Genomic DNA, 11,988 nt, shown 5'->3' with positions numbered 1-11,988 from the left:
GGCATTTTAAGCATCTCCCAGCCCTAGCAGGAAGATAACTGAACTGAAGCATTATCTCTGTGCAGGAGGGGAGAGGATCAGAGCTCTCATCTGCAGCCCAGATGATAAAAGAGATCATGCCTGACATGTGGAGGAAAGGTGGGAATTTTTTTCCCTTTCCTGAATAATGTGACTTTCCGGTATCATAAAGCAGTCAGTCTTCAGTGCACTAACCCTGTCTGTCGCAGGAGGCCCCGAGTCACACTCCGCCTTTGTGACTCGTGGCACTTCTCTCACTCAGGTAAGTCTTGGATTGGAAAGCTTCAGGTCTGGTTGGAAGCCCTGGGGAGTTGCCATCCAGCACCATCTTCCATACAAAGTTATCCAGGACATTTCTTTGCATGCTCATCTGCCTGGGCCACACCAATTTGCTCTCTCTGCTGAGCTGCTGAGTTTCTCACTAAGCAAAGGAACGTGTAAATGGGGCAGGCTTAAGTACAATGAGTTGAATATTCACACTCTGCTTGCACTAGTGCTGCTCAGCCTGGGCATAAGGAATTCTTTTCTTTGAGGAGCCTGGTCTTCACTATAACTCTAAACAAAACCTGTGCATTTATGTGAGCAGAAATATGTGCTTTTTGCTTGCTCTCTGGGCTGGCTGCAAGGGGATGGCCCACACTCACGTATAAGGCTCTGAACTTCCTCATCTGCCATTAGTTTTTTACACGTGCCAAAACCAAGCGTAAAAGGTCCAGGGTTGTCCCTACACCCGTGTCCCACTGCCAAAGGAGACACGCAAGCTGCTGAGCAAAGGAGTTGCTTTTCAATAACTCTGCCTGGTGCCAACAATACATGAAGCAAAATACGTACAAGTCATAACAGCTGTAGGTGAGCCAGTCCACTGATCAGGAATAATACACACAAGACATACAACTGGGGCCGAAAAAGAGAGTAATTTAATAAAGGAACATGACACATTACTGGCAGTGGCAGCCTGGGTTTGTTTCTGATGAAGATTAAGAGAATCGGCATAACAGGAAATTGTTTTCTGCTACAAAGGGAAATCAATTTTCTTTAAGCACATAGCGGTGTAATTAGCAAATCTTACTAATTGTCACAAAACAGAAACACAAGTGAGTGTTGCTGGGCTGGTTAAGCCAAGGAAGTATTGTGAAAAAGATCTGTAGAAGCTTTTAGAAGTGAATATTTTTCTTAAGTACGTCTCCATCCCTGGAGAGCCACGTCGCTGGATGCAATAGCAAGGGTACAACAAAAACATGTAATTCCCAATTTTCCCATGTGAAAGAGCATTTAAAAACATCTGTTAGTCAGAGAGCTTCTCCTAGGACATGCACGGAAGAACAGAGTGGATGCACTGACTGCATCTGGCAAATCCACTTGAAGTCCCCCAAACCACGTGAGGCTGATGACTGATGGCAGGATGTCGTCTGACCTGTGGAGTGCTTCCAGCCCAGCATTACTGGAGGCCACATATGTTGGTTAAAAAGGTCACGGTGCTGTTTGTGTTAATGCACTGATAAAGAGGCAGGGAAACAGAGCTGGAAAATTCTCCATGTGAGCTCTTGTTCTGATAAAAGGCTCTTTTCAGTAGAAAATGGAGAAAACAAACTATTCCACATTCTTTTGAGCAGGGGTAGGAAAACCAACAGAGCTGTCTGCATCAGTTGGTGCAAATCCGCAGCCACTGAAAGTAAGCGTTCTGGCCCGTGGAGTGACAGCAAAGAGAGACCAATGACTCCAACATCACTGATGGCACTTGGAGAAACTGAGGAGAGGAAGGTAAAGGTTCTTGTCTGCCCCAGAGCAGCAGCTGAGCACCTGGCACCCAGCTCTGGCCTTCCTCACAGAGACTGAGCTGCTGCAGCTCGGGGATCTGCAGCTTCTCTCTCTGCTGCTTCCTTGGTTCCTGTTTGGATCTCCGTGATTCCCCATGGCTCTTCTAACCTTCCCAATGTGTGGCCTGCCAGGTAAGCCTCCCTGCCTCAGTTTACCCACCTGTAGGCAGGACCCACAGCATCCCCACTGAACTGATGCTGCAGGTGCAGCTGTTTAAGAAGGAACTGCCTCTCCTGAAAGGCAGTGTGGAAAGGTGTCCCTGTACTGCCCTGGCCTTTCTCTCCCATTAGTGTTAATTAAATTAGTATTAATTAATACTCCTAGCATAATTCCCTGCCAGAGATAATGCCCTGTGGTAGACACTTGTAGCACAGCAGAAGGAAAATATCCAAGTCTGGATCCATTTCTGCCTGGATCCCAAGGGTATGGGACACACCGACCCAGGCTGCATGGTGGGCACCTGGGCTGTCCCCAGTCCCCAGGCTGCCCTGGGGAGCTTGGGGGTTCAGTGTGCAAGCAGCAGGCAAGGCAGGCTGCAGGAAGGGCAGGCCTCCTGGAGGAATGCAGGCGCCCCTGGGGCAGCCGTGAGGAGGAACAACATGTCCCTGCCCTGCCCTGCCGCCTTCCTGAAAACTTTCAGGAAGGCAGAGGCTGAGGTTTGGCCTCCCCACCTCCCCAGCTCCACAGCATCCCATCCAGCAGTCTGGCCCCCGGCTTGAGCCCAGACTTCCCACCCACAGCAGCCCCCGGGGTCACCTCTGCAGTCACCTTGCTTCATCCCTCCCTCCTCCCTCTTATTTGCCCTACAGTGCTGTGCATCATCTTCCTAGTATAAAGCATCTGGCAGGTGCAGATAAATGGCACATTAAATGAAAGCCTGTATTAGAAAGCTGCAAGGAAAGTCCATCATTTTCCCCTGCTATTCAGTCAAGAGTTCAGAGATGCTGTGGCACTGCCTTGCAAGAAGCTGAGAAACATTTGTTCCAGCAAGAACCAAGCCAGGCTCTATCCTGGAAATACTTCTGCCTTATAAATTGCTCGCTCTGTTTATACTCTAGCACTGAAGCCTTTATTACTTTCTTGCTAAAACACAGCAGAGCACGTATCTGAGGCCCTGCAGAGTGGTGTGTGTAGTCCTGCGGGAAATGACCTGCCTGGGACAGCTACGTCCCTGGAGAGACACGGGTACGGGGGACCAGCCCTGGACATGTCCACAAACAACCTGGTGGACTGCCAGCCGCTGATTCCTCACGCTCATTTGGTAGCAAATAGGCAGTGTGAGCGTGCAAATAGTTGCTTTTGGAGAGAGATCTGGCTATAAATTGGCACCCAGACTCCTCCTAATCATGTGTTTCCATAAACTATACAGCCGCGGGCTGTTGTCATGCTTTAAAATATGAGGGCGTTTTCTCCCAGATAGAAAAAAGATGGGGGGGAGGAGGGCGGGGGAGAAAAACTTGTGAACTTGTGGTGGAGAATTTCTTCACATTTTCTCCATCTCTCTGCAATGTGAGCCCAGACACCAACGTGGCAGCAAGAAACAAAGACGGATGATCCCCTTCCTGCTCTCATTCGCGACTTCCCTGTTTACCCAGGCAGGCAGAGCTGTGCCCCAGCCTGCTGGCCCTGGAGGGCCGCGCTGCCCCAGCACAAGGCTGCAGTGATGTGCCCAGCACTCCAACCGAGGTGCAGCCAAAAGCTGGGAACACCACTCGGGGCTGCTTCTGCCCGGATCACTGCCCCCCTCCACCCCACGGGCAGCTGAGATTGCCACGTGGAGCGGGGCTGAGTTACAAGCTGTCAGTATTATTTTGCATGAATAAATGCAGTGTATAAGCCTTGCCCACAGGAACAAAAACAGATTAAATGAGCAATGTTTTTTTTTTTTTTTTTTTCCCTTCAAGGGATAGGGTTTAGAATAATTTAATTCAAATTGGCACATAGATTTTGGTCCTGTGCTACAACAGGAATTGTGGACCCTTTAATTTCTTAATAGGCATGGGCTGTAAAAGTCACAGGAACTATAAACATGTGGGACCATATCTAATCACAGCAGAAGGGTCTGCAAGTCAGTGTAGTATTAAATCTCCAGTCTAGTAGAAAGTTCAAGTTAATCATCGGCTCACTTGGGAATACCCCTAGCCCAAATCTCACAGAAAGAATAAATCTGAGCAGGAAGCTTCAAAGGTATTTTGCTGCCTAACGTTCACTGAAAGCGTTGCAAATTCAACTCCAAGATGCCTTTGAGTCGCTTGGCGGTGATCCCCCCTCGAAGGCGCTTGCCATCAAAGCGTCTGCTCATGCATGCGGAGCCTGGAAGGAGGCCAAGCCCAATGCTAGGGGTTCCCTATCCAAAGGGCTTCAGCAGCCTTTTCCACGCTGTCCGCCTAAGCATTGTTCTGCAGACAGCTGATTTGATCCTCTGGCATAGGAAGGAAATGTACTTTACATAGCTGGTGAAGGTCAGCAGCATCCAGAGAGGCCATTTGGCAAGAAGACTGCTTCCCCCACTCCTTCCCTCTGCAAAGTGGTGAGCTCCTCCAGGTCAGACTGTAAAAGGACTTACAGATGTTAGATAAAAAGTAACAGCAGAAAATGTGTGCATGACCCTAAAAAAGAAAGAAAGAAAGAAAGAAAGAAAAAAAAAATACATGATCTGATGGAAGTTAGATTCTTCCATTCCTTGGTTTTTGTGTTGAAAGCTGAAAATACATCTTCTCCCAAATCCTTCTGCTCCACCAAATGAGTGGTCTTTTAGAGGGATGGAAAAGCCTCATCTCAGTGTGTTGGAATAAAAAAAACTCCAGTAGACACAAGTCTGAGTCTGTGATGTGCTGGATAGGAGCATGGCTTCCCCTGATTAACTTCACATCCTTTGGGTAGCAGGAGGCAAGAAGGTGCACGATGTGTAATTTCCTTTCCAACTGCTCTTTGTCCACGTTGCATATTCCTCCAGCAAGTAAAGCAGTGCTGGAGCTCACGCTCCCATCCTTATCTACCTGATGCTCTGTTTCCTTTCTGTCATTCTCTGTACAAATATGAACTCAGTATGTGCTTCAGTACCAATTTTGTTGTTATTTACTGTTTGAACATTGAAGCTTGCCCATTTTAGATAAAAGTGGTCACACTGAAAGCTAAGCATCTCAGCTAAGCCCATCTCCAAAAGCATCCTGAAGCCAGCGATGAGGAGGAGGCATCCCATGCCTCAGTCACTTGCTGTGGTTCTCCTGGTCAGCCCAGGATGTTGCCAAAAACAGACTTCCAGGAGCCCTTTCTGAGGGTGCACTTTAGACACTGAAACTGTTTTGGCTTTCATTGCCCCAGCTGAGCTTTACCTCTGACTTGACAGTTTTGGTCAAGACCCACAAAAGAGGTACTCACTCTCGCTCTTGGTAACTGGTGGCCTGAGCCTACACCTGCCTGGCATGAAGCAGCTGATGGGGGCCACTGTGGCCTCTCCCAGCCACAAAAGTGGGAGGCAGACCCCTTCCACTCCAGCCAAAATAGCCCTGGCACAGGCAGGGGTTTGTTGTCTTTGCATGATGGACATCCAGACGGAGGCTAAGCACTCCTCCTGAACTCATGGGACTTGTGCAAAGCGGGGTTTAGCCCCCTGGGGCCCAGCTTCTCCCAAAGTGAAACAGGGCTTGTGGGGATCAGTGTGAGAGAGCTGTGAGACCCCTCCTTCCCTCATCCCCACAGCAGAGGAGGGCTTGGTAAGGTCTGATAGATGGGGTTGCTTGATAGTTGGGATGTTTCTCTGATATTGTGAAAAGCTCCAGCATTTTCAATCTCTTTTTAAAAAGTGTCAGGCCATGGTTAGTAGCAATATGTACTGGGGTGCCACTTCTCCAGGTCCTGAGGACTGGGGGAGCTCCAGTGCCGTGCTTCACCCTATGCTGGGATTCCCATCCGTCTGTCTTCCCTAGAAACCATAAACCCCCTTATCTAAAGCTGTGCTATGGCAGGCCTAACTTTTGTGAGTCCAAAGTTCATCAGTTTATCAGCTCAAGCTCCAGCCTAAGGCTGTTGCTGCAGGGACGAGCCTTCAGCCTCTCGGTCCTGCTCGGAGCCTCTTCAGAGATGCCACAGCTGTTCCAAGGTTGCCTTGAAAGAAGACAAGCCACCTTTTCCAGGGGCTCACAGTGCCATCATTTTTAAGCACATTGGGCCAAATCTCACAGGCCTGGCCTCAGTTGCTCAGGAGTGGTTTTGTAAGGGAATGGGTCAAAGAGGGGAGGGGATTTTTTTTTCTTTATTTCTGATATGTTTTGGTCACAGCCCAATTCACTTTTATTAAAGGCAGAGAATTTCCACATTCCTTAACATTTGGCCCTCCCTCCTAGAGCCTGGGGGAGAATTACAATAACAAGTTATGGGAATGCTGGACACGTGCCCGGGCCCGTAGGATCAACTGCACCAGTAAGTTTACTCAGAGGTACCACAGCTCCCTACCAACCAGCCTCTCTCACGAGCCCAGCAGTTCCCACTGCAGCCCCCCAACCTCTGAGCAGCCCTAGGCTGTGTTTTGCCATGAAAATGCTGCAACTGGTCCAGGCTGACTGAGGAGGGAGACTGGGATGTAAAGTGTAGATTCACATGGGTAAGTCTTTCATCACAAACATGAAGTGTCCCAGTCACATTGGGGCACCCCAAATGCAGTTTTACACACAGATTATATACCTTCTAAGCATTTGGGAACAACGTGATTCGCCCAGTCCCTAGGTATCACACATATGCTACCGAATTGCAAAGCTACAATAATTTTATGATGTCATGATCCATCTGCTTCTTCCCTGATCTAAATGTCTCTGGAGTTGGTTTTGCTGCAGTTACATGTATGATGCTGGATAATGGGGTGGGGGGTTCCCGAAGGTGTCTGGAAGGCTGGGATGCTGTTGTTATCTTGGGCATCTAGTGGTATCCTTTATTCTTCAGGCAAGGGATCGTCTTCCTGAAATGATCCAGGGTCCTTTAGTCATGCTTACTTAAGCGTGATATTCAGCAAAGAATGTCTATTTACACCAAGAAAATTCATAGAACTTTCTACTGTACATACTTATTGCTCCAATAGCTACGGAATGAAATTTTCCTCGCAGTTTTTCATGGGAGAGCAGGGCTTTTGTTTTTTTTGTTTTCCCCAACGGGTGCCTGTGATTTTTCACAAGGCTTGCTCACGAAGGTTTCCGGGCTGCAGGGTGAAAAAGAGGAATATCATCCAGCGGGGGGACGAGGCAAGACCACCTTCCTTGCGTCACCCGGCTGACTTTAACCACCGTGCGCACCCCGCTCCCAGCTCTGCTCCTGAGCCGAACGCGTCCCGAGCCCGTTCGGAGCCCGCCGCGCGCCTCCTTTCCGGACAGACCGCGCGCGCCCACCGCGGAGCGGGGGCGAGCAGCGCGCGCTCGGGGGTGGGCGTGGCTTGGGGCGCGGTCGATGGGAACCATCGGGGCGTGGTCTCCCTGTGACCACGCCCCCTTCCCGCGCCCGAAGTCACGCCCCCGGCGGGGACGGGTGCGGCGGGAGTGCGGCGGGACGGAGCGGCTGCCGCTGCCGGCGTTGCCTTGATCCCGGCGGGAAGGAGGAGAGGAGAAGGAAGAAGAAGAAGAAGAAGAAGAAGGCGGGGTTCTTCCCGCTAAGCCAGGCAGGATGGACAAGTACGACGATCTGGGTCTGGAAGCCAGCAAGTTCATCGAGGACCTCAACATGTACGAGGCCTCCAAGGACGGTCTCTTTCGGGTGGACAAAGGTGCCGGCAACAACCCCGAGTTCGAGGAGACCCGGCGGGTGTTCGCCACCAAGATGGCCAAGATCCACCTCCAGCAGCAGCAGCAGCAGGAGGAGATGCTGATGGCCGCGATGAACGGAGGGGCTGCCGCATTCCACCCCCCCCGTCCCAGCCCGCCGGTGGCGCGGGGTTCGAAGCCGCCCCCGGCCGCCGAGGGGCCGCGAGCGAGGCCCTGCGAGGGAGGGGAGCGGGGCTTCGGAGAGAGCGGCGCACGTGCCGAGGCCCCGGGGAGCCAGGCCGGGCGCCGGGGCTGGGAAGCGGAGCCCGACAGGATCCCCCGAGTGGGGGGCACACAGCCTGGCGTGGGGCGCGGGGAGCAGCAGGCTGGGAGCCTCGGCGACCCCCAGCCCTGCCGTGGCGGGCAGGAGAACGGCGGCGAGGGCAGGCGAGGTGTCGGGGGCCGTGACCCGATGCCAGCCGGACAGAGGTCCTCCTCCTTCTCAAACTCCGGGACCCCCTCGGCACCCTCGGTAGGGCCGGAGGAGCCCCCGCCACAGCAGAGGTCCTCATCCTTCTCGGCACCCTCAGCGCAGCCCACTCGAGGGTTTTCCGGCTCTGCTGAGCCCTGCGGTCCCAAAGCCGGAGGAGATGGCAACCAGCCGTGGTACCAGGGTGTCTCGGTGTCCTTCCCGCCAGGCTCCGCACCTGCTGCTCCCAGCGTGGAATACCAGCACGCCGCTGCCTGCCCCAGCCCAGCCGGTCACTTCGTGGCCCACGGTCAGAACCACAGGCCTGCCAGCGGCAGCGGGAACCCTGAGGCGAGCTCCTCGCGCCTGGCCTCGCGAGGGATGGTGGCTCCCAGTGCGCCGCAGATGCTTTTCCCGGAGGGTGTGAGCGGGCCGCGGTCAGACTCTGGGCACCTGGACGGCTCCAGCGCGGCAAAGGTGAAGCTGCCCTGCCAGACCCTCCTTCCGCAGCCAGAGCAAGGGCCATCGGCGGCTGAGCTGAAGCTGGAGGCACTGACCCAGCGGCTGGAGCAGGAGATGGATGCTCGGCCAAAGGCTGATTACTTTGGTAAGGAGGCAGTCCGCCCGTCGGCACGAGGAGGGCTCATTGCAAAGTGTCGCGGCAGGGTTAAGACCTGCAGGATTGCATTTGCCTGTACATCTGCTTGGTTGTGCTCTGTCAGTTGCCCAGAGCAGAGTTTTTTAATTTAACTTTTATTTATCACAGGTCTTAGATGCTCTTCCTCCTGTGACACCTTCTTCTTTAATCCTACCTCTCTAATTTTAAAGCAAAGGTAGTTTAGCAGCTTTGGGGGGGTGGGGGGAGCAGTGCTGGGAAGAAGAAGCTGGAACAGCATATTTTGAAGTGCCCTTCATTGCCAGCAGGGAGGCACTTAACTTTTCTTGTCAATGCTCCTGGTTCTCTATGTCTTACAAGGATGCATCCGACCACGTGTGGGCGGGAAGGCAGCCATCCAGCCGGCGGAGCAGTCGTGCCTGCATAGGCTGCCGTCATGGAGAAGGGCACGGAGTACAGGGAAGAGAGAAGTAGCTTGGAGATGGGGAGGGTAGTGGTTTCCCAAAATTGCCAGGATTTCCCTCTGCCCTCAGGTGCTGGATCCCATCAGCAGTGAAATGATTGGTGCGTCCTGAAGATGGCAGAAGAACAGGCAGTAGTCACGTTCTTCCCTAAATCTGGGGTCTGTGACGAGTCCAGACCACCACCAGAGGTTATCGCTGGCACTTGGCAGTGGAAAGGAACCACTTACATATGAGGATCTCCCAATGAGAATATTGAATGTCCTTCTGGATTAAATTGATTTGCTACCCCAGGATGGCGGGAGGTCAGGGTCAAATTGCGTGTTTCCTTTCCTTGCTGTGCCACTTCACTATGTAACAGCAGATAAGATAGCTCAGCTTTTGGGAGAGGGAAGCCCAGAGTTGCTGGGAAGGCTGGAAACTCCACGGTTAATTTAAGAAACTATGGGAGCAGGCCAGGTGTATGGATATTTCTCATGATTTTAGACCTGCAGTCGCAGAAGTAGAACAGGGACAGATTAAACTCTTCAGCCTAGTGCTGAGGAAGGGTTTGCATCTCAGCCTGCACAGGTGCTGCTGCACTGGGTCCTGTCTGGTGGGGTCAGTGGGTGGCTCAGTGGTGGTCTGAGCCGCACAAGAGCTTCACATCGAGATTTGGGGATGTAGCTGGAGGGACCACCGAGCACTCAGCTGCAGATCGCATAACAAAATGTGTTTCTTGGCAGCAGCAGGGGGATTTGCCCGCAGCGGGCTGTGCCGGGGTTGTTTATCCGAGAATGGATTAAGCCCTCTGGCAGGGCAGGGGCATTTTTTTATCCTGTCACAGAAAAGTGATGTGTTCAGCTGCTCTACTCACAGTGTTTTGGCCTGGAAACAAGTTTTGGCACTTTCCGTCCCGTGCAGCAAGCGCGCACGGTTTGAATGAACACAGGGAGCCCCTCTGGGGGGCCCTGAATGCCATGACAAGGAGCTGATAAAGGAGATGGGGTTGGGACAGCAGACTCATGGGAGGGGTTGCTCGGAAATGGGAATGTTTTTCTGGAGGTGACATTCAGCTCCACTGGAGAGGTGTCAGGGGTCTCTCCAACAGACCCTGCTGTGTCTTCTCCTCAGTAAACCAGCTGGATCATACCTCATCTAAAATGTTCCTGGGGATGGGCTCAGGAGGCAGAGGAACCCAGTTAATGGTTAGATTACTTTTACATTTTTGTCACAAAATAGGGATGCAAGGCAGAAGGAGGATTTTGTCCTGTGGGAGATTTATAGTGAAGCAGGAGTATTTTTGGTGGCATGGGGAGCCTGGCTGGTCAGGTGACTGAGTGAGCCCCAGGGAGAAAGGAGACATGGAGGCTGCCTGATCCCCAGTGAGGTGTTCTGACATCCTCCTGCCAGGAGATTTTGCACCAGGGAGAAATTTGGGAAGAAAAAGAGTGAGAGGAAAGAAAATAAATCATGCAGACTTGGCAGAGGGGAAAAGTAAAGTTTTGCGGAGCTTCAGTTCAGCAGACAAAGGTTCAGCAGATCTGCCCTGCTGAGGACAAAGGAACAGGAAGGAGCAAGTATCAAGGTATTTTAATTCTGGGCCTTCTCCTTCCCCTCTCTTTCTCACTTTTATTTTCATTTTTTGCACAGTTGCCTTACTTCCTTTGAAGGAACAAAGGACACAGGTGGCCTTCTCAATTGTTTTTTGCTATGCCCTACTCTCAAGCTACCAAACTTTATGATGTAAAACCCTTTTATGCAATAGTGATAAAAAGGATCAATAGTTTGTTTTGTTGCAAACTTCTTCCCCAGTGAAGGGAAGTCTGTTGCAGCAGTTTTTACGTTAATCAGAGCCAGGAAATGAAACCAGGACTGAAGTACAAATGACCAAAGTATTTTATAAAAAATATTTTCACTTCTCCTAATTTTGTGTGCTGCTTTTGTAACAAGGGGATGTTTTTGAAGATGGGTCTCTCTGTCAGACAGACTGTCCTTCAGTCTGTCTCAGTCAGGACCAGATGTTTATAAAGAAGAATCACAGTAAAGGAGCTGCTTTCTCCTTCACTGTGTGAAAATGTGTGCTTGTAAGTGAAAGCCTAGGAAAGGATAAGCCAGGGACTAGGCAAAATGCAGGTAGGATGCTGTGCTGAGGAGCAGCAGTCTGGTTATCTGTCAGCACCAACTTGCTGTGCAAAATGCTTTTGTCTGCTCAGAGTAGGTATAATAAGTGAAAGGAAAGAAGTACACAAAGCCAGGAATTCGCTCTGGGTTTTTTACCTTTTGTTTTTTTGTAAGTAGTGACCTATGTGTGAGCTGCATGGGCTGCACATGTCTCTGGAGGAATTTTCATTCTCCAAGAGGGCTTTTGAAGTGCTGATTTGATTTATATGGGCTGTCAAGGAGACATAGGGAGTCTCAGGTATCACCCAGGTCTTTTGCTTGGGGAAGGAAAAGCTGAAGTTGATCCCTAGAGAAGCTAATTCCCATGTAGCAGAGAAGGGCCCTCATGTCCTGGGAGGTGTCGCTGGAAGCCAGCTTAGGATGTATTTAAGTTTTGGTGTATTATTTCCAGAGAACATTCAGGAGTGAGGTGCCCAAATCCCACTGATTTCCCTTGGTGTTCCTTTGGGTGCATCAGCCTTTGGCGTTCCTTTGGGTGCATCTTCTCTTGGTGGCAGAAGATTAAATAAATAGGAGTGATCAGGGGACTTGTAAATCCCTTGGTAGCACTACCCAAATGTTTAGGGTTAAGTGGAGCAAAACCATCCCAAAGACTGAAGGTGCCTGATGAGTTTTTAGGTGAGACAGATGCACAACCAAACCAAGCAACTGCCTGCACTGCCTGGGAGTGACTTGGTAGAGGAGGGGCTTGGCTGAAGTGTGCTGGGGTCTGCAGGG

At 51.3% G+C, this 11,988-nt stretch overlaps 1 protein-coding gene across 2 annotated transcripts in view; it reads left to right on the top strand.

The window, feature by feature from the left end:
• Positions 1-7,328: 7,328 nt before the first annotated feature.
• Positions 7,329-11,988, top strand: part of LIMD1 (LIM domain containing 1) — a 32,707-nt gene continuing 28,047 nt past the window's right edge. The window contains exon 1 of one of the 2 annotated variants that reach the window (XR_011003890.1): positions 7,329-8,638. Coding sequence is in view for 1 of the 2 variants with exons in the window: in XM_068204332.1 (XP_068060433.1) it covers positions 7,486-8,638 (1,153 nt within the window). In the remaining variant the exon portion in view is untranslated. The remainder of the gene's footprint in view (positions 8,639-11,988) is intronic. The other variant, XM_068204332.1, reaches the window with a different exon arrangement.

This window comes from Anomalospiza imberbis, chromosome 1 (assembly GCF_031753505.1).
Source record: "Anomalospiza imberbis isolate Cuckoo-Finch-1a 21T00152 chromosome 1, ASM3175350v1, whole genome shotgun sequence".
NCBI classification, from domain to species: Eukaryota; Metazoa; Chordata; class Aves; order Passeriformes; family Viduidae; genus Anomalospiza; species Anomalospiza imberbis.
Note: the sequence above shows the minus strand (reverse complement) of the source record. Positions and strands in the feature narration are given on the sequence as shown.